This window comes from Salminus brasiliensis, chromosome 18 (genome assembly GCF_030463535.1).
Source record: "Salminus brasiliensis chromosome 18, fSalBra1.hap2, whole genome shotgun sequence".
Classification (NCBI taxonomy): Eukaryota; Metazoa; Chordata; class Actinopteri; order Characiformes; family Bryconidae; genus Salminus; species Salminus brasiliensis.
Genome location: NC_132895.1, coordinates 30370112 through 30397035, shown reverse-complemented (window position 1 = coordinate 30397035; position 26924 = coordinate 30370112). Strand labels below are relative to the sequence as shown.

The following is a 26924-nucleotide window of genomic DNA, read 5'->3' as shown; positions in this document are numbered from 1 at the left end:
GGTGGACATGACGGACACGGTGACCAAGAACGCTCAAAACCTGTCCCTGCGTGAGTCTCTGCTCCGCCTTTCTCTTCCTGTCAGACAGCGCGGAGGGTTGCATCAGCTACACCTCAGACAGCCTGGGCCTGACTGCTGCTCCACCTGCATCCCAGCCTGCCTGTCTGTCTGCCTGCCTGCCTGTCTGTCTGTCTGTCTGTCTGTATGAAAAAGCTCAGCTGTGGTCAGAAACTGACCAGTGGGGGTTGTGGTGGTAACAGATGGTTTGCAGTATGGGGGGGGTTTTGGGGAATAAGGGGGGTAAAAGAACAATGTAGGTGTTTCTAATAAAGTGGCCAGGATGTGGAAGCACGTGCTAGGCGTTTCCAGTAAAGTGGCCAGTGAGTAAAACAAGAAGGCAGATGTTTCCAATAAAGTGGCCAGTGAGTGGAAGCACAAGGTAGGGGTTTCTAATAAAGTGGCCAGTGAGTAAAATGAGAAGGTAGATGTTTCCAGTAAAGTGGCCAGTGAGTGAAAACATTAGGGGGGGGGTTCCAATTAAGTGGCCAATGAGTGGGGGCACGAGACAGTAGATGTTTCTAATAAAGTGGCCAGTGAGAGGAAGCACAAGCTAGTAGGGGTTTCTAATAAAGTGGCCGTTAAGTGAAATCACAAGGAATGGGTTTCTAATAAAGTGGCCAGTAAGCACAGGCCCAAGGCCTGTATGGGTGGCCCAAGTGGAACCCAAAAAAGTTCTGTCCATGGGTTCCCAGTTGGCCCGTCATATGGATGCCCACCAGGGGTTAAACATGGATCCGATCTGAGGATCCGATCTGAGGAGGACCTAGATGGGACCCTTGTGAGATCAGCCCAAATGGGTCCCAGTAACAACACATGTACACACCCACCTGGAACCCACCTAGCCCACCCATATGAGCCCCACATGAGCGTGCTGGCTGGACGCTCAATTTTGTGCTATAGCGTGAGATAGGTTTACTGTTTATTGTAGGCGCGTTAGCTAGCATGCTAATTGCTAAGTTAGCTCACACATAAGCCACCACAGTCTTATGCTAACACTCAGAAGTGTCTTGAAGTGGTAACTGAGTTAGCTAGCATGCTAATCGCCAAGTTAGCCTCTTAGCTGAGCAGGGCTTAGCATGCAAGTTAGCTAAAAGCAGTAGCAGTAGCTAGTTAGCTGACATTAGCTTGACTTCTTGGGGACTTTTTTGGTGGGTTTCCAGTCCAGCCGCAGTCAGAACCCTCGGCGCAAGGCGGCACGAGCTGCAAATGTCTAGTGTGGCCACGGTATATTATGACTGATACATGTAAATGATCTCCTTTCTGATTGGTTGCCCTTTGCTCTGCCTTGTTTGGACTTTGAACCCTTTAAGGCCATGTGATGAGCCCTTTAGGGCCTTCAAGCCATCTTACATATCTTTTAAGGCCATGTTATGGGCCATTTATGACATGTTATGGGCCCTTTAAGGCTATGGTGCGAACCCTTTAAGGTCCTGGTGTGGACATTTAAGGCTATGTTATAGGCCCTTTAAACCCATGGAAGGCATAGTATGAACCCTTTAAGGCCATGTGATGGTCCCTTTGAGGACATGTTACATACCTCTTTAAGGCCATGTTATGGTCCCTTTGAGGACATGTTATGGTCCCTTTGAGGACGTTATGGGCCCTTTAAGCCATATTATCGGCCTTTAGGGCCATGTGATGGTCCCTTTGAGGCCATGTGATGGTCCCTTTGAGGCCATGTGATGGTCCCTTTAAGATAATGTGATGGTCCCTTTGAGGACATGTTATGGGCCCTTTAAGCCATATTATCGGCCCTTTAGGGCCATGTTATGATCCCTTTAAGGCCATGTTACATACCTCTTTGAGGCCATGTTATGGGCCCTTTAAGATAATGTGATGGTCCCTTTGAGGCCATGTTATGGGCCCTTTAAGCCATATTATCGGCCCTTTAAGGCCATGTGATGATCCCTTTAAGGCCATGTTACATACCTCTTTGAGGCCATGTTATGGGCCCTTTAAGCCATATTATCGGCCCTTTAAGGCCATGTGATGATCCCTTTAAGGCCATGTTACATACCTCTTTGAGGCCATGTTATGGGCCCTTTAAGATAATGTGATGGTTCCTTTGAGGCCATGTTATGGGCCCTTTAAGATAATGTGATGGTCCCTTTGAGGCCATGTTATGGGCCCTTTGAGACTGTGACATAGGCCCTTTAACTGTTGTACACCACGGTTATTGGCCCCAAGCTGCATTGATCGTCACTCAAATCGCTCCCCACAAAAATAGACCAATCAGAGCAGGCTTTGTTGAAGCTCCCGCCTCCGAACTTCATACCAACCAATCACCGTCTTGGACGAACCGCTGCCCAACACAAGCGAGCCAATCGCGGGCTGCTGAGTCACTGGCCTGTAGCTCGCCTGCGCAGTGCGGTCTGAGAGCTCGCGGTGTGGAGCAGAGCGGCGCGAGGAGCCAGGCTCCCTTCAGACGGAAAGGCGATTATTGCGGAGTGCGCGCGCAGGACCTCATCTTCATCAGCTCACACAGAGGAAGAGGAGGAGGAGAAGGGTGGACATGACGGACACGGTGACCAAGAACGCTCAAAACCTGTCCCTGCGTGAGTCTCTGCTCCGCCTTTCTCTTCCTGTCAGACAGCGCGGAGGGTTGCATCAGCTACACCTCAGACAGCCTGGGCCTGACTGCTGCTCCACCTGCATCCCAGCCTGTCTGTCTGCCTGCCTGCCTGTCTGTCTGTCTGTCTCTCTGTCTCTCTGTCTGTCTGTCTGTATGAAAAAGCTCAGCTGTGGTCAGAAACTGACCAGTGGGGGTTGTGGTGGTAACAGATGGTTTGCAGTATGGGGGGGGTTTTGGGGAATAAGGGGGGTAAAAGAACAATGTAGGTGTTTCTAATAAAGTGGCCAGGATGTGGAAGCACGTGCTAGGCGTTTCCAGTAAAGTGGCCAGTGAGTGGAAGCACAAGGGGGGGGGGGGGTTCTAATAAAGTGGCCAGTGAGTAAAATGAGAAGGTAGGTGTTTCCAATAAAGTGGCCAGTAAGTGGAAGCACGTGCTAGGCGTTTCCAGTAAAGTGGCCAGTGAGTGGAAGCACAAGGGGGGAGGGGGGGGGTTCTAATAAAGTGGCCAGTGAGTGGAAGCACAAGGGGGGGGGGTTTCTAATAAAGTGGCCAGTGAGTGGAAGCACAAGGGGGGGGTTTCTAATAAAGTGGCCAGTGAGTGGAAGCACAAGGGGGGGTTTCTAATAAAGTGGCCAGTGAGTGGAAGCACAAGGGGGGGGTTTCTAATAAAGTGCCCAGTGAGTAAAATGAGAAGGTAGATGTTTCCAGTAAAGTGGCCAGTGAGTGGAAGCACAAGGTAGGGGTTTCTAATAAAGTGGCCAGTGAGTAGAACTAGAAAGTTGGTGTTTCCATTAAAGTGGCCAGTAATTGTAAACATTAGGGGGGTTCCAATTAAGTGGCCAATGAGTGGAAGCACGAGACAGTAGATGTTTCTAATAAAGTGGCCAGTGAGGGGAAGCACAAGCTAGTAGGGGTTTCTAATAAAGTGGCCAATTAGTGGAAGTCCAGGTTAGGTGTTTCTAATAAAGCGGCCAGAGTGTAAAAGCACAAGGTGAGGGGTTTCCATTAAACTGGCCAGTGAGTGGGTCCACGTTGTCAGAGTTTGGATAATCCCGCCTGTGTCCAGTGGTTTAACCGCATGCTCGGCTCCGGTGGGCTCCGGACGGCTCTGGCAGAACAGTGCCCTATTGACCCAGTAGGAGAGGTAGAGGGTCTCGTGGTGTGAGGTGTCGGCTGTGTGTCGAAGAGCCGAGACCTGCTTATCAGCTTTGCTTGAACTTGTTCTGGCAGGGGAGCTGTATGTCTCGGACAAGCAGGGCAGCGATCAGGATGGAGACGGGACGGAGCAGAAGCCTTTCAAAACCCCCTTGAAGGTAAGACCTGTTCATCTTCATGGTCAGTTGATCCATATTCTTCCTCAAAACATTATGACCACCTACCTAATAGTGGGAATAGCCACCCTTGGCTCGGATGACGCTAGCAAGACCTTGTAGCATGGACTGACTGTATTAGCGTGATGGAAGGTGTTTAGCTGCACGGCAAACACAAGGGGGGGTGGGGGGGGGTTCTAATAGTGACCAGTGAGAAGAACTAGAAAGTTGTGTGTTTCCATTAAAGTGGCCAATAATTGTAAACATGAGGGGGGGTTCAAATGAAGTGGCCAATAAGTGGAAGCACAAGGCAGTAGATGTTTCTAATAAAGTGGCTGTTAAGTGTAAACACAAGGTGTTTCTAATAAAGTGGCCAGTCTAGAGGCACAAGGTAGTAGGTGTTTCTAATAAAGTGGCCACTGAGTGGAAGCACAAGTTAGTAGGTGTTTCTAATAAAGTGGCCAGTCTAGAGGCACAAGTTAGTAGGTGTTTCTAATAAAGTGGCCACTGAGTGGAAGCACAATTTAGTAGGTGTTTCTAATAAAGTGGCCAGTGAGTGGAAGCACAAGGTAGTAGGTGTTTCTAATAAAGTGGCCAGTATCGTGGCCATATATATATATATATGCATAGTTCCAAACCCCCCGTTTTTTGCAACCCGTCCTTCAAGGCCTTCAAACTGTGTTTTTGTCTCGCAGGCTCTGCTCTTCGCTGGGAAGGAACCGTTTCCAACCATCTACGTGGACTCTCAGAAAGAGGGCGAGGTGAGTGTGGAGAAGTGAAAGTGAAACCAAACCACCGAGGTCATAAAGCATACCCGCCCTTAGTCCAGCCAATCGGCAATGGCACTTATAGCAATCTGTCCTATAGCAAACAGCAGTTGCGTAACCTCATAGCCAGTCAAGACCGGTTTGCTGGCTGCCGCTTGATCCTGTAGTTTGTGTCCTGGAGCTACAAGGGAAACCCCCTGAAAACGTTTCTGGACATCTGATCTTCACTTGTTCTAATGGGTGGATGTTCTCTTGTTCTCCGCATGCTCTCAGCGCTGGGCCGTGATCTCCAAGACCCAGATGAAGAACACGAAAAAACTCCTCCACAGGGAGCAGATGAAGACGGACTCCAAGGATCAGAAAGAGGTATCCAAGCCGTCCGAAGGGGTTTAGGGGTTTACGTTATCGTGGTGCCGCGGCGTGCCATGCCATGCTAACGGTGTTCTCTTCCCTCGGGGTTGTTCGTGGACAGGCTGAGGACGCGGAGAGGAGAGAGAAGAATCTGGAGGAAGCCAAGAAGATCGTCATCGAGAAGGACTCGAGCCTTCCCGAGCCCAAAACGGTAAGCTAGCACTCTACTATTCAACACCACTAACGACTAACGATGGATTTTCTGTCGATTAATCCATCGAAGTATTTAGTCGATTCATCTGAACGATTCATTTTCCTCCAAAAAGGTTAAATTGAGCGTTTAAAATTCCTGTACTTCTTCATTTTAATTCATATTTTAGTTTTCCGCTAATTTTCCTCCCAATTTGGACCGCATGCGCGGTCAAGCCGCTCATTTTTTGACCTGCCACCAATGCAACACCACCACCGGGCATACCCGGCAGACCTTGGCCAGCAACGGCCAAGACGCAGAGCCAGGCCAATTGTGCTCTCTCGGGACCTCAGCTGCCGATGGCTAGCAGCGTGACCGGGATTCGAACCGTTTTACGTCCAAACTGAGTCATTAGGTATGGTTCAGCGTAGTGAGCGGTTCAGCGTAGTGGCTGAATGCAATCAAATCCTCACAGCACAGCAAAGTCTACTTCCCAGAGACAGTTGCGCCAACAAAAGCAGGATCAGCTCCTTTTGTAACACCGAATAAGCAGGTGTCCCAATACTTTTGTCCATATCGCGTATCGTAACTGTAGACCTTACTAGCTCACCAGGTGCCTAAGGAGCCATTTGTTGTGTGGGTGGGTTTGGGTTTGGGTTCGGGTTCGGGCGGGTTTGGGCCTGATACACTGTTTCTCCGTCTCTGTTGTAGGCAAAGATCTACAAGCTGGAGCCTCTGAGGGAACAGAGGGTGAAGGTGTTCGGCTGGGTCCACAGGCTACGCCGGCAAGGTGCGCAGACGCCCTTCTGTTGTGAAGATGTACAGATGGGTCAAGTCCAAATATTTGTGGACACCCCGCCTAATGAATGCATTCAGCCACTCTGCTTTAGGTTGCACTCATTGCACCCACACACACACAGCTTGTCTAGTCCCTGTAGAGAAGTACTGCCAATGGAATAGGACTCTGCGGAGCAGATAACCATACATGACCCTATCGGCTATATGCTGCCTAATGCCAGGCGTGGGCTAGAGGGGTATAAAGCCCCCCCCAGCATTGAGCAGTGGAGTGGTGGAAGGACTAATAAATCTAGTAGGAGGCCGTTCTACCCTGGACAGTAGAGAGAGGTCCTCCAACAAAAGCAGAATCAACTGAAACAACGAATAAGCAGGTGTCCAAATACTTTTGTCCATTTCGTTTATTGTGATCCTCTTTGGCCAGAACCAAGAACTGTGAGGTTCTAGACGACTGGGTCAGAACATCTCTGAAACATCAGGCAGGTCTAGTGGGGGTTTTCTGGTATGCAGTGGTCAGCACCTACCGAAAGGACAGGGTCAAGGGCACCTTAGGATCATGGATGCGATCTGCGGAGGTCCCACTCTCACAACGTTAGTCTAACTGGTCACCTTTAGTGGACTGGACAGGTCAGATCAGTTGTGGTGGCAATAGGGGGAACCTACTCAATATCAGGCAGGTGGTACTAATGTTATGGCTGATGGGTGTATCTTCAGGAGATCATGAGTTTGATCGCTGGGCCTTTATGAATCTCAGCGGAAGCACATACAGGCCTTCACCCTCCCGGTGCTGGTAGCGTAATTTGGGGGGGGTGGGGGTCCTAGCTAGCTGCCTAGAGCTGCTGTTACGCATTCTGCTTTCACAACTGCCTCTCTCGCGTCTCAGATATCAACCTTACTGTGTTTTATTTATTTATTTTCCAGGGAAGAATCTTCTGTTCATCGTGCTGAGAGATGGAACAGGCTTCCTGCAGTGTGTCCTCACTGATAAACTGGTACTGAAAACAGTGTCCATTTACTTGTGGACACCCCTTCTGCTACGTTAAGCATCACCCTTTGCCGATGCAGATGTGCTAGTGCTAATGCATGTACATTCACACAGCTTGTCTAGTGCCTGTAGAGACGTACTGCCAATAGAATAGGACTCTCTGGAGCAGATCAAGCAGATGAACCAGGCGTGGGCTAGAGGGGTCTTAGGCCCCCTAGCATTGAGCTGTGGAGCTCCATCCAGTACATCCATAAACCATCCTGACCACACTAACTAACACTGCTCTTGTGGCTGAATGCAATTAAATCCTCACAGCAATGCTTTTCCAAAATCTAGGAGAAAGCCGCCGCCTTCTCTGGACAGTAGAGATGGTTATTCCGGCAAAAGCAGGATCAGCTCTTTTTTAGTACCCTTGATTTCAACAGAAACAGTGAATGAGCAGGTGTCCCAATACTTTTGTCCATAGAACGTAGCCCGATTCCATTGTAATGGTGTGTTTTAGGCCTTTCCTCATTCTTCTGTGTTTTTGCAGTTCTTGGTTAAGTATGCTGACATGGTCAGTGTTGATTTTTGTCCGCTCTCTTGCAGTGCCAGTGCTATAACGGGCTGGTCCTGTCCACCGAGAGCACCGTGGCTCTGTACGGGACCGTGAAGCCGGTTCCTGAGGGAAAACAGGTAAGCATTCACGTCACTGAATCGTCACTGAATGCAATCAAATCCTCACAGCAGTGCCCCCGCCCAAATCTAGTAGACAGCAGAGACAGTTACTCCAACAAAAGCAGGATCAACTCTTTTTAATAGCCTTGAGGTCAGAAGAAACAGTGAATGAATAGGCGTCCCAATACTTTTTGTCTTTGATACCTGTGTCTCAGAGGCTGGGTTTTACTCTGTGTACAGTGCAATTTTAGTCAAGTGAGTCCAAACTTTTGAGTGGTGCTGTTTATTGACCTTGCACGTTTACCAGGAGAGGAAGCGTGTGGATGAATTGGTTTGATTGCACCCGTGTACTGATGCTCTGCACGTTTCTCCTCAGGCTCCAGGAGGTCACGAGCTTCACTGTGATTTCTGGGAGCTGATTGGCCTGGCTCCAGCAGGGGGTGCTGATAACCTGCTGAACGAGGAGTCGGACGTGGACGTGCAGCTGAACAACAGGCACATGATGATCCGAGGGGAGAACGTCTCCAAGATCCTGCGTGTGCGCTCCACCGTCACCCAGTGCTTCAGGGACCACTTCTTCAGTCGCGGATACTACGAGGTTAGTATTACTCAGTATCCACTGTGAATCATTCGGTGTCCACTGTGAATCATTCAGTGTCCACTGTGAATCATTCAGTGTCCACTGTGAATCATTCGGTGTCCACTGTGAATCATTCGGTGTCCACTGTGAATCATTCGGTGTCCACTGTGAATCATTCGGTGTCCACTGTGAATCATTCAGTATCCACTGTGAATCATTCATTCAGTATCCACTGTGAATCATTTATTCAGTATCCACTATGAGTTGTTCACTATCCGCTATAAATTATTCAGTATCCGCTATAAATTATTCAGTATCTACTATAAATTATTCAGTATCCAATATGAATTGTTTAGTATCCGCTATGCTCTATTCAGTATCCACCATGAATGGTTTAGTATCCACTATGAATTATTCAGTATCCACTATGAATTGTTCACTATCCGCTATGCTCTATTCAGTCTCCACTATGAATGGTTTAGTATCCACTATAAATTATTCAGTATCCACTATGAATTATTCAGTATCCACTGAGTTGTTCACTATCCGCTATGAATTATTCAGTATCTACTATAAATTATTCAGTACCCACTATGAATTCTTTAGTATCGACTATAAACTATTCAGTATCCACTGTGAATTGTTTAGTATCCACTATGCTCTATTTAGTATCCACTATAAATTATTCACTATCCACTATGAATTATTCAGTATCTACTATGAATTATTCAGTATCCACTATGAATTTAGTATCCACTATAAATTATTCAGTATCCACTATTAATTGTTTAGTATCCACTTTGAACTATTCAGAATCCACTTTGAACTATTCAGAATCCACTTTGAACTATTCAGTACCCACTATGAATTCTTTAGTATCGACTATAAACTATTCAGTATCCACTGTTAATTGTTTAGTATCCACTATGAATTCTTTAGTATCCACTATAAATTATTCAGTATCCACTGTGAATTAGTCAGTAACTACTATTTTATTAGCCTACAAACACACTGAAGTGTGTGTGTGTGTTGTGTAGATATCCCCTCCCACGCTGGTGCAGACCCAGGTGGAGGGCGGCTCCACCCTCTTCAAGCTGGATTACTTTGGAGAGCAGGCGTACCTGACCCAGTCCTCGCAGCTCTACCTGGAGACCTGCATCCCTTCGCTGGGAGACACCTTCTGCATCGCCCAGTCCTACCGTGCTGAGCAGTCCCGCACTCGCAGACACCTTTCTGAGTGAGTAACACACACACACACACACACACTGTCTTTTGGAGTCTGGAGATACGTACTTTCGACCTTCTACACTTCTGTAACTTCACGCTGGATTTTGTCTTCAGCGTAAATATGTGGGAAACCTTCTCCAATGCGCTTGCTGTTTCTCAGGTACACCCACATCGAGGCTGAGTGTCCCTTCATGACCTTTGACGACCTTCTGAACAGACTGGAGGATCTGGTGTGTGACGTGGTGGACCGCGTCCTGAAGTCCCCCGTTGCTGCCCTGCTCTACGACATCAACCCGGTATGACTTGTGCCATCGCTCTTTATTTGCATACACGCTACTGAAGCTTAATCAGTCAACTCCACACACTTCAGATTCATACTGGATTAAAATTACTCCAAAATAATTACTGTCAAATTTCTAAAACAAAATTCTATAAATTCATACTGGATCAAATCACACTGTCGAAACTACCCACACTTCATACTGGATTAATGTCAAGCGCTCCTCGGTTATTACTGTCATTTTGTAAACTACAAGCACACATCAGATTCATACTGGATTCAAATTACTAAGCCGTTATTACTGCACACACTGCAGATTCATACTGGATTCAAATTACCCTGCGATTGTTAAGGTCAGGCGGTAGAATTGACCCAGACTGCAGAATCACACTGGATTTAAAATCCCTCAACTTTTTTTTTCTTCTGTCAATCTGTAAAAACTACCCATTTATTTATTCTAATTCATGCTGGATTTAATTTACCCCAGTCATTACCTGTCAGACATTTCCTCACGTTTATTTGAGTCCGGTTCTAAAGACTACACACAGTGCAGATTCATACTGGATTTAAATCACTAACCAGTTCTTACTGTCAGACTGTAAATATTACCCACAGTTTAGATTCATACTGGATTAAAATGACTAAACAGTTCTTATTGTCTGAGTGTAGAAACTGCACAAACTGCAGATTCACACTGGACTTAATCATTCCATAGTTTGTTTTTTGTTGTTGTGGTTGTTTTTTTACTATAAAACTTTAAAAAACTCTGTAAATTCATACTGGATTCAGATCACTCCACAGTTATTACTGTCAGGCTGTAAAACCTACCTACACTTCAGATTCATACTGGATTCAGATCCCTCCACAGTTATTACTGTCAGACTGTAAAACTACCCACACTTCAGATTCATACTGGATTCAAATCTCTAACCAGTTATTACTGTCAGACTGTAAAACCTACCTACACTTCAGATTCATACTGGATTCAAATCTCTAACCAGTTTTTACTGTCAGACTTTAAGATCTACCCACACTTCAAATTCATACTGGATTCAGATCACTCCACAGTTATTACTGTCACCAGTGTGTATTTAAAGTACAGGTTAAACCGGTGCAGTTACAGTGTGTATTTACAGTGACCTCAGATGAGGACCTCCCTTCACAGACTTTACAGTTACTGTAATACCTGCTATGCTTGCAGGACTTCAAGCCCCCCAAGAGGCCATTCAAGAGGATGAACTACTCGGAAGCTATTGAGTGGCTGAAGGAGCATGACATCAAAAAGGACGACGGGACCTACTACGAGTTTGGAGAGGTTTGTAATTCATTTCCTTTGATTTGAAATTAGATTTGATTGCATTCAGCCACATTAGACGGTCTCTGTGCGATTCTCTCCTAGGATATTCCCGAAGCTCCCGAGAGGCTGATGACGGACAGCATCAACGAGACCATCCTGTTGTGTCGCTTTCCTGCTGAGATCAAGTCCTTCTACATGCAGCGCTGCCCCGAGGACCGCCGCCTCACTGAGTCGGTCAGTACAATGTGAACGGTTGGACGTTTAGCTGTTTAGCGATTCTGAATGGTCAGTGAAGTAGTGTGTGTGTGTGTGTTCAGGTCGACGTGCTGATGCCTAACGTTGGGGAAATTGTCGGAGGGTCCATGCGTATCTGGGATGCCGAGGAGCTCCTGGAAGGCTATAAGAGAGAAGGCATTGACCCCACCCCTTACTACTGGTACACTGACCAGGTATGCGCTACTTCTAGCACATGGACGTAGTCCCCCACACACACACCCCTTAACCGTCAGTAACCGGTCGAGCTGCTGCTTTAACGTGCTTGCGATGGCTGTGTGTTTCGTTTCAGAGGAAGTACGGGTCGTGCCCACACGGAGGATACGGGCTCGGCCTGGAGCGCTTCCTGACCTGGCTGCTCAACCGGCATCACATCCGGGACGTGTGCCTCTACCCGCGCTTTATCCAGCGCTGCCGGCCCTAAAGCGCCCTGTCCCGCACACAGACACGCGCCCCCTCACACTCCCCTGTGCCCCTTCCAGCTAGCCGGAGGTGACCAACACACCACAAGGAATACAAGAAAATGCCTGCACAGTTACTTGTAGAGCAGTGTTCATCTGTCCATATATAATGCTTTAGTCCAATTCTGCATCAGGGTCATGTGTATGGGTTTCGTAACAGCTGTAAAACAGTGTCTCCTGCTTTCCGTGTCATTTGCCTAGACAGCAAGCTCGCCAAGTTACTTCAACATCAGGACGAAATGATTAACGCGGTTCATTTGACTGCATCAATGTAATACTATCTGTTTCATCTGTATACCTGCACTGTAAGAATACTCTTAACAGACTCAATAAAAGTATGAAATTATGGGATTGTGGCTTGGTTTGTTTGTTCAGGGAAGTGGTTCCGTCATTCTGCCAAAGACTTCAACCCATCCGTGGCAGTCGCTAACAATCAGGGCAGTGAGAACACTGCACACCCACCAGTCTACCCACCAGTCAGAAGGTCTTGCTCCAGGGCAGCTTAGCTCCGGGCATGAGATCAAACCAGTAACCTTCCGGTTCCAAGTTAGAGAAGAGTGTTGAACCAGCCACCTGCTGGCCTCAAGCCACTTTCTCTAACCTTTAGAGAAGAGCGTCGAACCAGCAACCTTCCAGCCTCAAGCTCGCTTCTCTAACTCTCAAGAGAATCTGGCTTGAGACCAGAAGGTTGCTGGTTCGACGTCTAATCTTTAGAGAAGAACCCCAAGCCAGTGACCTTCCGGTCCTCAAACCAGTGACCTTGAGGTCTCAAGCCTGTTTTGCTAATGTTTCGAGATCCTTGAACCAGTGACCTTCCGCTCCCAAGCCTGCTTCTCTTCTCTTTTAGTGAACCTTAAGAGAAGAACGTTGAACCAGCAACCTTCTGGTCTCAAGCCTGATTTTCTTATCTTTAGATAAGAACCCAGAGCCAGTGACCTTCCGCTCCCAAGCCTGCTTAACTTTTAGTGAAGAGCCTGAAACCAGCGACCTTCTGGCCTCAAGTTCGCTTCTATAACCTTTAGAGTAGAATCTTGAACCAAAAGACTTCTGGTCTCAAGCCTGCTCCCCTAACCTTTAAGTGAAGAACGTTGAACCAGCAACCACCTGATCTCAACCTTGTTTTTTGACCTTTTAGAGAAGAACCCCGAACCAGGGACTTTCTGACCCCAAGTTCGCTTCTCTAACCTTTAAAGTAGAACCTCTAAAACTTTAGGCCACAGCTCCCAAGCTCACGTCTCTAACCTTAAGAGAAGAGCGTTGAACCAGCAACCTTCTGGTCTCAAGCCAGATTCTCTAATCTTTAGAGAAGAACCCCGAGCCAGTGACCTTCAAGTCCCAAACCTACTTCTCTAACTTTAAGAGAAGAACCTCAAACCAGCGACCTTGCGGTTTTCCCACATTTAGAAGAGAACCTTGAACCAGCAACCCTTCCGCTTCCAAGCCTGCTTCTCATAACTTTTGGTGAAGAGCCTCAAACCAGCGATCTTCTGGCCCCAAGTTCGCTTCTCATTTAGAGACCTTTAGAGTAGAACCTTGAACCAACAACCTGTCCCAAGCTCCCTCCTTTTAAGATTTGGAGAATTTTAAACCAGTGACCACCTGGTCCCAAGCCCACTCTGTCCCTTTAGAATAGAACCCTGAACCAGTGACCACCTGACCCCGAGCCTGTTTCTCCAAACCTTGTGGAAGAGAACCTTGACCCAGCGACATTCTGGCTCCAAGTTGGCTTCTCTAACCTTTAGAGAAGAACCTTGAACCAACAACCTTCTTTTAAAATTATGAGCAGAACGTCAAACCAGTGACCATCTGGTCCCAAGCCCACTTCTGTAACATATAGAGAAGAAGCTCGAACTGGCAACCTGCTTCGCTAACACTTTTGGAGGAGAACCTCAACCCAACAACCTTCTGGTCCCAAAGCCTGCTTCTCTAGCTTTTAGAGTAGATCCTCTAGAACTTTAGGCCATGGCTGCCCAGACAGCTGCACATGATACTGAATAAAGGCGGACACTTTAGTGTCCAATTTCTTGTCTATAGTTCCGCACTATGCAGTGAAATGAGACGTGTAATTTTAGTCGCAGAGTATTTTACAGTAGAACCACTGATCTCCGATCACATTCCCCCGCAGTCCGTCACAATCCTCCCTACATTCCTGATGAATTAAACCAGAGCTGAGGGAGGCAGCCTAAACCTCTAATGTAAATAAAGTGGCCAGTGAGTAAAAGCACAAAGAAGGAGGTGTTTCCAATAAAGTGGCCGGCGAGTGGAAGCCCAAGCCAGTAGGGGTTTCCAATAAAGTGCCCAGTGAGTGGAAGCCCAAGATAGTAGGGGTTTCCAATAAAGTGGCCAGTGAGTGGAAGCCCAAGATAGTAGGGGTTTCCAATAAAGTGGCCAGCGAGCGGAAACACAAGGCGGTATGTGTTTCTAATAAAGTGGCCAGTGAGAGGAAGCACAATGCAGTACAATTTAGTTTCACTTTCTGTGTTTGTGGTTATTTTTCATGCCACATTAGTTTTTTGGGGGGGTATCTCAAATCAACCCTGTGTTCCCTACTTAGGGTTCGGAATCTAGGGAATCAAAGAGAAGACGACTATATTCACTATTTGCGTTGGACACAGATGGCCTTTGACCCGTCCATTGCAGTGAACACACACCGTGGACGGCGAGCGGTGGGCAATGGTGGGCAGCCATTGCCTTGGCGCCTAGGGAGCACACTTAAGGGCCCAACAGAAGACACTGCTGTAGAATGTAGGGCGGGACGATGGCGCCGCGAGTAGGACACACGTGTCCAACAACTCACTCCACAGGTCTCGGGTTGTGGGTTCGTAATCGGGCCTTCTGTTTTATTGGGCGAAACGTTGGGAAGTATTAGTGCTGTTGTGATTCGCTGACGGAGACGACGGGGACAGCAAGGTCAGCTAGCTAGCTGCCTCCAAAAAGACCTCTATTTTTTTGTTAGTTTTTAACTAAGCTAGCTGATGTCCACTATGTAGGGAGCAAGGGAGCTAGGGAGCGTAGTCGTGTTGTTGTGAGACGCACCCCTGCGACTCCTGATTGGTCAACGTCGGCTGTGTCGTCACGCCCATGCAAGAAAGCGGTCTAGTGTGGGATCGTGGAGGAAGCCGCCGCTGTGTGTAACACTGAGAGTGTGTGTGGAAGTGTGTGTGTGTGTGTGTGGGGAAGTGTGTGTGTTTTCGTTCTCATCATCTGTGCGGGTTGTTTCTCTGGTCCGGCTTCGAGTTGAATGGTCAGTCGCGTCCGGTGTGAAACATGGTCGGGGTGAAGGTCATCGCCAACGACGCCGAGTTCCAGCCCGAGCTGGCGGGTGCCGGCTCCAGGCTCGCCGTGGTGAAGTTCACCATGGCAGGGTAAGGATTGTACTCGAGCTCGGGGCTTCAGGCCTGGACGTGGAGGAGGGAGCGGAGAGTTAGCTTAGCTAGCTTAGCTAGCATGGCCGAGTCGAAGCACGGAGATAGCTAGCTACCTGTTGGGAGGGTGGGGGTCCGAGCTGGGAGGGTGGTCTTGAATTCGGGTCAGTTGGAGTCTTTTCTGGCTGGGCTCGACTGGCCTGGTTTCAGTGGAGCAGCTAGTGGACGCGTGTTTGTGGGGTTAGCCGTTAGCTTAGCCGCACTGCTGTGTATGACTTAGCAAAACAGCGGCGAGGAGCTGAACGCAGGGCCGTGCGCTCACCCTCCCGGGGGAAGCACCGCGGGCTGACTAGCGGACTGTTAACGGTCATTTATTAAAACGGTGGGGTTTCCCTGGACACTGCTGGACACTAACGGTGAAGAACCACCAGACAGACCGGCCTTGTCCTGTTAATGTCCAGTACACTGTCCTCAGTCCAACTGTCCTCATCCTAATATTGTCCAGTGTAGTGTATATCATTAATGTCCAGTACACTGTCCTCAGTCCAACTGGCCTCATCCTAATATTGTCCAGTGTAGTGTATATCATTAATGTCCAGTACACTGTCCTCAGTCCAACTGTCCTCATCCTAATATTGTCCAGTGTAGTGTATATCATTGTCCAGTACACTGTCCTCATCCTAATATTGTCCAGTGTAGTGTATATCATTAATGTCCAGTACACTGTCCTCAGTCCAACTGTCCTCATCCTAATATTGTCCAGTGTAGTGTATATCATTAATGTCCAGTACACTGTCCTCATCCTAATATTGTCCAGTGTAGTGTATATCATTAATGTCCAGTGTAGTGTATATCATTAATGTCCAGTACACTGTCCTCAGTCCAACTGTCCTCATCCTAATATTGTCCAGTGTAGTGTATATCATTAATGTCCAGTACACTGTCCTCATCCTAATATTGTCCAGTGTAGTGTATATCATTAATGTCCAGTACACTGTCCTCATCCTAATATTGTCCAGTGTAGTGTATATCATTAATGTCCAGTGTAGTGTATATCATTAATGTCCAGTACACTGTCCTCAGTCCAACTGTCCTCATCCTAATATTGTCCAGTGTAGTGTATATCATTAATGTCCAGTACACTGTCCTCAGTCCAACTGTCCTCATCCTAATATTGTCCAGTGTAGTGTATATCATTAATGTCCAGTACACTGTCCTCAGTCCAACTGTCCTCATCCTAATATTGTCCAGTGTAGTGTATATCATTAATGTCCAGTACACTGTCCTCAGTCCAACTGTCCTCATCCTAATATTGTCCAGTGTAGTGTATATCATTAATGTCCAGTACACTGTCCTCAGTCCAACTGGCCTCATCCTAATATTGTCCAGTGTAGTGTATATCATTGTCCAGTACACTGTCCTCAGTCCAACTGGCTTTATGGTGTTATTGTCCAGTACACTGTATAATCATTAAGTCTGGTGTAACGTACTCTGTCATACTTCATGTTGTATGTCATATTGTTAATGTCCAGTGTAGTTTATAGTAGTATTGTCCACTCCACTGTCCTCAGTCAAAGTGGATATGTAGGCTATATTGTCCAGTACACTACACTCCAACCTAATGTCCAGTGTACTCTCCTCAGTTAAACTGCCAGTACACCGTCCTCTTTTAGGCCCCTGTAACTTAGGGCCAGTTTGACTGTAGTAGTATAAACTGCCTCTGTCCTCTGTCCATGCGCAGGTGTCGGCCGTGTCTGAGAATAGCTCCAGCCTTCAACATGCTGAGCAGCAAGTACCCACAGGTCGTCTTTCTTGAGGTGGACGTGCATGTGTGTCAGGTGAGTGGACTGTCGTTCAGTCAGCGTTCCTGACCACCACAGGAAGCCCGTTTTGTGTTTATTAGCCCGTAGCTTCTTAATCATAATGATCAGCGGCTAGGCTAGAGCTGCTTGGATTCCCATTAGACAGATTAGTCTAATGCATTCTGGGTATTGTAGTGAGAGAACATGACTCGTGAATTCTTTCATGTTTCCCCTTCTCGTCTCGTCTCCCAGGGAACAGCTGCAGCCAACAACATCTCCGCTACGCCGACGTTCCTGTTCTTCCGAAACAAAGTGCGGGTGGATCAGTACCAGGGGGCAGACGCTTCAGGCCTGGAGGACAAGATCAAGCAGCACGTAGAGAACGACCCCGGGAGCAACGAGGACTCGGACATTCCTAAAGGATACGTGAGTGCACACAGGCTGCCTGCTGCTCTGAGTCCCCTAAAGACAGTTGCTCATTCTGACAGACTGTAATACACTACAGGAAGCGTAGGGGGCGCTCTATAATGCTCTATAACGGTCATATGATCCACACGCTCATTCTGACAGACTGTAATACACTACAGGAAGTGTAGGGGGGCTCTATAATGCTCTGTAATGTTCATATGATCCACACGCTCATTCTAACAGACTGTAATACACTACAGGAAGCATAGGGGGCGCTCTATAATGCTCTATAACGTTCATATGATCCACAAGCTTATTCTGTCAGACTGTAATACACTACAGGAAGCATAGGGGGCGCTCTATAATGCTCTATAACGTTCATATGATCCACAAGCTTATTCTGTCAGACTGTAATACACTACAGGAAGTGTAGGGGGCGATCTATAATGCTCTATAACGTTCATATGATCCACACGCTCATTCTGTCAGACTGTAATACACTACAGGAAGCGTAGGGGGGCTCTATAATGCTCTGTAATGTTCATATGATCCACACGCTCATTCTAACAGACTGTAATACACTACAGGAAGCATAGGGGGCGCTCTATAATGCTCTATAACGTTCATATGATCCACAAGCTTATTCTGTCAGACTGTAATACACTACAGGAAGCGTAGGGGGCGATCTATAATGCTCTATAACGTTCATATGATCCACACGCTCATTCTGTCAGACTGTAATACACTACAGGAAGCGTAGGGGGCGCTCTATAATGCCCTGTAATGTTCATATGATCCACACGCTCATTCTGACAGACTGTAATACACTACAGGAAGCGTAGGGGGCGCTCTATAATGCCCTGTAATGTTCATATGATCCACACGCTCATTCTGACAGACTGTAATACACTACAGGAAGCGTAGGGGGCGCTCTATAATGCTCTATAACGTTCATATGATCCACACGCTCATTCTGTCAGACTGTAATACACTACAGGAAGCGTAGGGGGCGCTCTATAATGCCCTGTAATGTTCATATGATCCACACGCTCATTCTGACAGACTGTAATACACTACAGGAAAAGTAGGGGGCGCTCTATAATGCTCTATAACGGTCATATGATCCACACGCTCATTCTGACAGACTGTAATACACTGCAGGAAGAGTAGGGGGCGCTCTATAATGCTCTATAACGGTCATATGATCCACAAGCTTATTCTGACAGACTGTAATACACTACAGGAAGCATAGGGGGCGCTCTATAATGCTCTGTAATGTTCATATAATCCACACGCTCATTCTGACAGACTGTAATACACTACAGGAAGCGTAGGGGGCGCTCTATAATGCCCTGTAATGTTCATATGATCCACACGCTCATTCTGACAGACGTAAAGTAAATCTCCTGATGCTCTTCACCTACCAGTAGTTTAACCCCCCTTTATTATCTTTTTTTATTATTATTAAAAAGGTGGTCCAGTGAAATCCGGACTTGATCCGATCACTGAAAGATGTCAAAACTGATTTGGAAAAAGGATTAGAATGGATCGACTCATGGATGGCTTTTTGTGTTTGCGTGTTTGTGTAGATGGACCTCATGCCGTTTGTGAATAAGGCTGGATGCGAGTGTCTTAACGAGAGCGACGACTGCGGCTTTGACAACTGCTTAATCAAGGACTCGTCCTATCTGGAGTCGGACTGCGATGAACAGGTAAACCCACAAATGATATATTGGGCTGCTATCCAGCTACTTTAATGCCGCTCGTGCATAATTAGAGCTGTAAAATGCATGTCAGCTAGTGCTCTGTGGTTGGATGGTGACATTTCCATCAGATCCCAAGCTACAGCCAGCCTGCAGTGCTTGATAGTGCAACTGGACACTGTTAGTATAGCAGCATTTAACATGTTTCACACACTCCAGTTTCAGAAGGATGAGCACAGTGAGTGAGTGATGCTGACAGAAGTGAAAGTAAAAGTGGGGGAAACACGAAGCGTGTAATCCCAGCGCATTGAATCTGTGCTTGCTCTGTATTAATAACCTGCCCCCCTCTCTCCCCCTGCAGCTCCTCATCACCATTGCCTTCTCTCAGCCTGTAAAGCTCTTCTCCATGAAGCTGCAGGCCTCAGACTTGGGTAAGCCGCTCGTTTCGGTCTCGGGTTCAGGCGTGCTAAATCAGGGGTCACCGCTGTTACACTCAGAGGGGTGGAAGTAGGTGCCGGTTGTATTACATTCAAGCAGGAGCTCGGCTCACACAGCTGATCACCTGCTTGAGGACCGACTGGTGACCCCTGTTGTGAGTCCCCTAAAGACAGTCGCTCATTCTGACAGACTGTAATACACTACAGGAAGCATAGGGGGCGCTCTATAGTGCTCTATAACGTTCATATGATCCACATGTTCATTCTGACAGACTGTAATACACTACAGGAAGCATAGGGGGCGCTCTATAATGCTCTGTAATGTCCACATGGTCATTCTGACAGACTGTAATACACTACAGAAAGCATAGGGGGCGCTCTATAATGCTCTATAATGTTCATATGATCCACACGCTCATTCTGACAGACTGTAATACACTACAGGAAGCGTAAGGGGGCGCTCTATAGTGCTCTATAATGTTCATATGATCCACACGCTCATTCTGACAGACTGTAATACACTACTGGAAGCGTAAGGGGGCGCTCTATAGTGCTCTATAATGTTCATATGATCCACACGCTCATTCTGACAGACTGTAATACACTACAGGAAGCATAGGGGGCGCTCTATAATGCTCTATAATGTTCATATGGTCATTCTGACAGACTGTAATACACTACAGAAAGCATAGGGGGAGCTCTATAATGGTCTATAATGTTCATATGATCAACACGCTCATTCTGACAGACTGTAATACACTACAGGAAGCGTAGGGGGCGATCTAGCTCTGTTTTATAACCTCTCTCTTGTCGTCTTCCCTGTCTCAGCTCAAGCCCCCAAGTGTGTGAAGATCTTCATCAACCTCCCACGCTCCATGGACTTCGACGATGCGGAGAGGAGCGAGCCCACACAGGCCCTGGAGCTGACCGAGGAAGACTACAAAGACGACGGCCTCATCTCGCTCCGATACGTCAAGTTCCAGAATGTCAACAGCGTGACCGTACGTATCTCTCTCTCTCTCTCTCTCTCTTTACTGTCTCTACTAATGTCACTCTTCCACCATGTTCACTGGTTCGAGAGCTGTTAGCCTAACATGACTAGATCCCGCTCCTAGAATGCGTGACTCTACTGAACACCAGCTCTTGACTCTGAGGGTTTATCTCACAGTGATTGTTTGATTGGGGGGGGGGCCCTCTAGTGGTAATGCAGAGTATTGCTGTTAGTCTGAAGATTTGTGCTGTAACTACGTCTTCTCTTCGGCTTGAATGCTCGCAGCTGTTCATAAAGTCAAACCAAGGCGACGAGGAAACGACAAAAGTGAACTACCTGACGTTTATAGGAACCCCAGTGCAGGCCACCAACATGAACGACTTCAAACGGGTGAGTAGGGCAGGGCTAATGTAGCACAGCACGGGCATTTTAAACAAACCACGTATTCGGATATCTGTCCAAGTCTGTGTCACATGTTCTGCGGTCATGTCGGACCTAAAATAAATGTATTTATTTATTTATATAATAATTTGTCCGATTTTTCTCTTAATTTGCTACCGACAATTATCCCACTCGTTTGTAGCTCCCGTTAGCAGCACTAGAAATGCTGCTGACGTTAGGAGGTGCATGCAATACATGAAAACCCAGCCACCACCTTTTTTTAAAGAGAGTGGGGTGAGGGTGGGGGGGCGGTGTGGAGAGCGCCATCTACCCACTCAGAAAGAACACAGCCAGTTGTGCTCTCTCTGACTCCGGCTGTTGATGGCAAAGCTGCATAGCTCCCTGAGCCACACTGGCAGCAGGTTACCCTTCATTTGGTATTTTTACTCTGTGCCTTTTAAGGCCATGTAAACGACCTATTCTCTGATTGGCCGCCCTGCATTGCGCATCACCAAGCCTAACCACCAGCTACTATTTTTTTTCAGCTTTGGTCTAAAAAACCGAACTTGCGCCTTCAAATTACAGCGATGGCAATCGCAGGGGTCCAAGCACTGCGCGGTTAATGGTGCACAGATGATGGGCGCTAACATGGCCGTGTTTTTGTTTGTGTGAAATGATGTAGGTCGTAGGGAAGAAGGGGGAGAGCCACTGAGGAGCTGGCGAACTGGCCGTGGACACACTCACTCACACTTAGAAAAGCAGCGCGCTGGAACTGTTGCGCAGCTCTCCGTCAGGGAGGTTGGTTAAGAAGATAACGGTGAGGAGAGAAGACGAGCACGACGACGACGAGAGAGAAATCGCTTCTTTGGCTCAATGAGGCAAAGCTTTCTCTACATTTTTATCTACAGAACACCCAAAACGAACCTGTAAATAAAGCGAATCCTTTTTCAAAGGCAAGCGGCTTTCGGAGATTTTGTCTAGCGTGTGTATGTGTTTGTGTTACAGCTGCTTGTTTACTGCCAGTTTTGCAGTGTATTTCCCTTTCGTGCCAACAAAACAGCTCTGCCTCCTTGAAGCAGAGACTCGAGAAGACCTCTGAAGGTGTCCTGCTGCGGTATCTGGCCCCAAGATCCTTTCAGTCCTGTAAGTTGAGAGGTGGGACCTCTATTAGCATCACTGAACCTTGGGCGCCCATGACCCATGTCGTCAGTTCACCGGTTGTCCGTCCTTCCTTTGAGCACTTTTGGTTTGGTACTGACCGCTTACCAAATACCGGGAATACCCCACAAGACCTCCCTAAAGTTTGACCCAAGAGATGTTCCTGAAACGCTTATCCCAGGCGTCCATTTTAGGCTAAAAAGATGCCACTGTTCTGTTCAACGACAGAGGTCAGAGCACAGAATGAGAGCTAGCCAGGTTAAAGTACAGCTTCCAAACATGGTGGAGGTAGTTTCATCAACAACTCGTTGTGAGAGCTAGCCAGGCTAAAGCACAGCTTCCAAACATGGTGGAGGTAGTTCTCATCAACAACTCACAGTGAGAGCTAGCCAGGCTAAAGTATAGCTTCCAAACATGGTGGGGGTAGTTTCATCAACAGCTCACATTAAGAGCTACCCAGGCTAAAGTACAGCCTCCAAACATGGTGGAGGTAGTTTCATCAACAACTCACAGTGAGAGCTAGCCAGGTTAAAGTACAGCTTCCAAACATGGTGGAGGTAGTTTCATCAACAACTCGCTGTGAGAGCTAGCCAGGCTAAAGCACAGCTTCCAAACATGGTGGAGGTAGTTTCATCAACAACATGCAGTGAGTCCTTGTAGCTTTAGCCTGATTGGATGAGGCCACTCTGCAGTAGGTTGACTAGGCAGTTGTAGGTACATGGGTGGTTTTTTTGGATACTGGACCGTCTAACGCATAAAAGGACACGGAACTGGATTGCAGTTCTAAATTTAACATTTACCTGCTGAAAAATCTAGCTTTTACTGGTTGCTGGGTTGCTAGCATGTGGCCTAAGGTAGTCCTTGATAGTCAAGGTGGCTGGGAAGCTGGTTATCCAGGCCAAAACATACACTATAATGATTAGCTCACTAGCATAGGCTATGTTACGTTTGAGCTTACATGGTAAAGCTTACTCAAACTGTGTGGCTCAGGTTGATCAAGCTTGTAGACCAGCTAAACCATCAAACTCCTAAACATACCCTATACTGGTAAAGAACTAAACTGGTCAACCAGTTTAATTTAGATAGCTGGTATTTGTTTTTGTATATGAAATTGCAACCATTGCCTCAAGACCACCTTAATTACGATATTTCAGCGCTGTTTTTTATACAACTTTAATGCTTGCGTAGCATGCAGTAGCCAGAATGCTAGCACTGTAGGGACAATGCCAAATTATACTGGTCCGTGTTTCTTTTTATATGTAGCACATTCTTCTACTTGATGGAATAAAAGAGATTTACTGTGTTCGAGGGTAAAACGCACCAACAAATTGACGCTTTATGAAGGGCTTAGCCGTTTAGCATCATCCACCAGGCCTCAGTTTTGGGGTTAACGGGAGGACTTGAAGGTATGCACCTGATGCCACAGGTGGTGGGAATCACTGTGGTCACACCCACCAAGTGGCAAAAAGGCAGACAATATGGCGGCGCTAGCTTTCAGCGTAAAGGCAGCTAACGCAAAATTGGGAGCTAACCTTCAACAGATTGCCGAAAGTTCCAGGCAAGAAGCAGACGGGTTGCTGCAGTTCTGGAGGCCCGTCACCGAAACCTGTGGAGGGAAAATCACTGCTGGGGGAAGTCGTACTCTGGAAACCGGTAGGGAAAAACTAGGCCCGTGGTAGTTGCGAATTTTGCGACGTTTAGGGAAAGTTGGCAACTGAATGAGCCTGAAAACAGTGGGCCTCAGTTTGCTGGACGCTCCTGGCTACACTTTGTGGTCTATGGACCACTGGTTCTTCGGTAATTTGGTTGGATCGATGATGAGATGATTAGTTGGTGAATATTTGAAGAAACAAATCAATGAATATTTATATTTTCAACACAATAGCAGACGTTTTTAGCCTTAGACAGCTTAACATGTAGGCCGGGCTCATTGTAACAGGGTGGTAAATCCACACAAATGCAATGAGTTCAGTAACAATTCATGAAGTTTGAGCCTCCGGTCGCTGGACGTTCTTGGAGACACATCGGTATCCATGTACCGTTGGTTCTCTGGTAATTCGGTTGGATCGTTGTCGAGTCCAGCTGCCTTTAACGTAGCAGATAATCGCTTGTTTCAGTCCCGGTTTGGCTGTTTTGGCCGTATTCCCAAATAAACCCGGCCTGTGGAGGGAAAGTCACTGCTGGGGGAAGTCGGGCTCTGGAAATGGGTAGGAAACAACTAGGCCCATTGTAGTTGTGAATTTCTCGTGAAATGTTTTGGGATGTTGGAAATTTTCACGTGGGGCGTTTCCTCGAGTCCCAGAACTCGGCTAATCATCTCAATTTAAATTTTCTTCAATATTTAAAGAAACAAATCAATGAATATTTATGGTTTCAACACATTAGCCGACATTTTTAGCCTTAGACAGCTTAGCATGTAGGCCGGGCTCATTGTAACGGGGTGGTAAATCCATACAAATGCAATGAATTCAGTAACAATTCGATGAAGCCTGAAAACAGTGGGCCTCAATTAGCTGGACGCTCCTGGCTACACATCGCTGTCCATGGACCATTTGCTTGGGTCACTGTCGAGTCGAACTGCCTTCTGTCGAGCTTAGCATGTAGGCCGGGCTCATTGTAACAGGGTGGTAAATCCATACAAATGCAATGAATTCAGTAACAATTCATGAAGTTTGAGCCTCCGGTCGCTGGACGTTCCTGGCTTCACATCGGTATCCATGTACCGCTGGTTCTCTGGTAATTCGGTTGGATCGTTGTCGAGTCCAGCTGCCTTTAACGTAGCAGATAATCGCTTGTTTCAGTCCCGGTTTGGCCGGATTCCCTAATAAACCCGGCAGCCATGTTTTGGGACGACAATAAATGAGGCCTACTTCCTCAGAAGTGGACTGTAATGCTAGCTTTGGTACTTATTAGCCTATAACTCGAAGCACAAAGTGTACGAGGTTGTGTTACGGAATGTTAAATAACGAATAGTAGTATAGAACGTAAGTTTTCAGTCATATATCTCTTCAGAGAGTTTCCACCATCTCGTAATGAGTTGGCTACGAATGGTCCTCCGTTACCTCAGTTAGCTAGCGCTAACATATGGAAATCTGACACATGGCAGAATGTTGGTTCTGATATATTAGAATATATGGAATTCCTGCTTGGCCAACATGTATATTTACCACATATTTAACTGTACGGGACCTAGATAACTTTTTTTTGATGTTGGTTATTTTCATAAATGGGACGTTGAATTCAAATAGGTAAAGAAACGCAAACAAACCGATGTGTAACACATTTATTTAACAATATATGGTGTCTCGGAAATGGCAACTTTTACAGCGGTATGAAATAACCTTAGTTTTTAAAGGATGAAAAATAATTTAAAAAATAATAATAAAATATTTACTTATTTTTATATTCAAATATCAGTTGGAGCATTTCTATTGGTCCATCTGTTGAGTTTTAGCCAGATTCCAGTCAAATATCACTAAAATGACCATTAAAAAATGCAAAAAAGAAAAAAACAGGTTCTTCAGATTTATATTTATGTAATATTATTAATATTTACATTTTTTTTAAATTTTTTTTACCTCAAACTTGCCTAGCAATTACAAATATTATATATTAATGTATATTAATATATACGTGCATTAAAATATGCCTAATCCTTTAAGATCTATTTGCATGTTAGCCAGCTAATGTAAGCAACGTAGGTAACCACGTGGGTGTGACCCCAGGTAGACCAGCCTGGTGGTGGTCGCCACCGTGCAATGTTGAGGCTTTTCTCAGTGCAGTTCCAGCCTCCGCCACAAGGTGCCAGCAAACGCTCGCTTTTACGCTCATCTTCGCTGCTCAGAGCTCAGTTGTGTTTCTGATGGAGGAATTTTTTTAACTAAATTTTAGATTCATATTTTCTATACATTTTTAGTTGAAACCTGACGAATTTGGCACATTTTAATAAGTTTTATTATAACATAAGGTTATGTTTTATTTTTTTTTTATGATTATTTTTTTTAATACTCATCATTAAATGTTGGAAATATTGATCTGGGGGTTTGCTCGAGTTTATTTTTATTTTTGTAATTTTTTCTTTTGTAGCTGAAGAAAGAAATAATTTCATATTAATGGTTTAAACACGTAAGCAGACGTTTTTTGCCTTCTGCAGCTTGCTCTGTAGGCAGGGCTGGTTATAATGGTCACAGTAACGGGGTGGTAAATCCTTATAAATGCAATGAATTCAGTAAAATTCTATAAAGTTTGAGGCAGATGAGCTTTCCAGCCTAAATGCATCGAAATAGCTACGTCCAAATAAATGTGACAGGTGAAACACTGTGCACTTATTTGACACCAGCAAATATCAGACTCGAGTAGGTTGTGTTTGTGTGTTTTTATTATTTATTTATTTATTTATTTATTTTTTTTTTTTTTTTCATGGGAGGTCCAAAAAAATGGAGGCTGTCAAGGTTTTTGTGCATATTGGAAAATCTATTTTTTTTAAATTTATTAAAGATTTGAAATGTATATCCTGTTGGTCAATTTTTATGTTTTATAGCCACAATTAATATAATGTCACTCAAAACTCCACAAATGGGCCGTCCAAAATCCCTGCCCCCTTTTCAAAACTGTGGGTAAATAACCTTTGTTTGTAGCATGTACCAAAACTGGTGGGGAAAAGCTCAGCGACCTCGAGGATCTCTTCGTTAATCAAGACATTTACAACCCAGGCCGCTGTAGCTAACCTCCCTGGACGTGGACGGAGGAGAGAAAGGTTGCAGCGCAGGATCGTCCGGATGGTGGATAAGTAGTCCCGGCTCGAGGTGCATCGGTGACTGTGTGAGCCATCCGCCGACTCTTGCCTTAAAGCACATCATTCTACTGTTTACTGT

The 26924-nt window shown here is 46.3% G+C and overlaps 2 protein-coding genes across 2 annotated transcripts; both read left to right on the top strand.

Annotated features, from left to right (window-relative positions):
- Positions 1-2412: 2412 nt before the first annotated feature.
- nars1 (asparaginyl-tRNA synthetase 1) lies at positions 2413-12151 on the top strand. Its single transcript, XM_072661978.1, has 15 exons — positions 2413-2615; positions 3863-3945; positions 4638-4703; positions 4983-5075; positions 5182-5271; positions 5962-6040; positions 6967-7037; positions 7619-7705; positions 8064-8285; positions 9305-9504; positions 9655-9790; positions 10976-11089; positions 11174-11305; positions 11389-11520; positions 11637-12151. Exons 1-15 carry the CDS (start codon positions 2573-2575, stop codon positions 11766-11768), a joined length of 1680 nt encoding a protein of 559 aa, XP_072518079.1. The 5' UTR covers positions 2413-2572; the 3' UTR covers positions 11769-12151.
- Positions 12152-14891: 2740 nt separating this feature from the next.
- On the top strand, positions 14892-21849 carry txnl1 (thioredoxin-like 1). The gene is made up of 8 exons (XM_072661675.1): positions 14892-15170; positions 16912-17008; positions 17225-17398; positions 18970-19092; positions 19445-19514; positions 20349-20521; positions 20797-20901; positions 21575-21849. Exons 1-8 carry the CDS (start codon positions 15073-15075, stop codon positions 21602-21604), a joined length of 870 nt encoding a protein of 289 aa, XP_072517776.1. The 5' UTR covers positions 14892-15072; the 3' UTR covers positions 21605-21849.
- The last annotated feature ends 5075 nt before the right edge of the window (positions 21850-26924 follow it).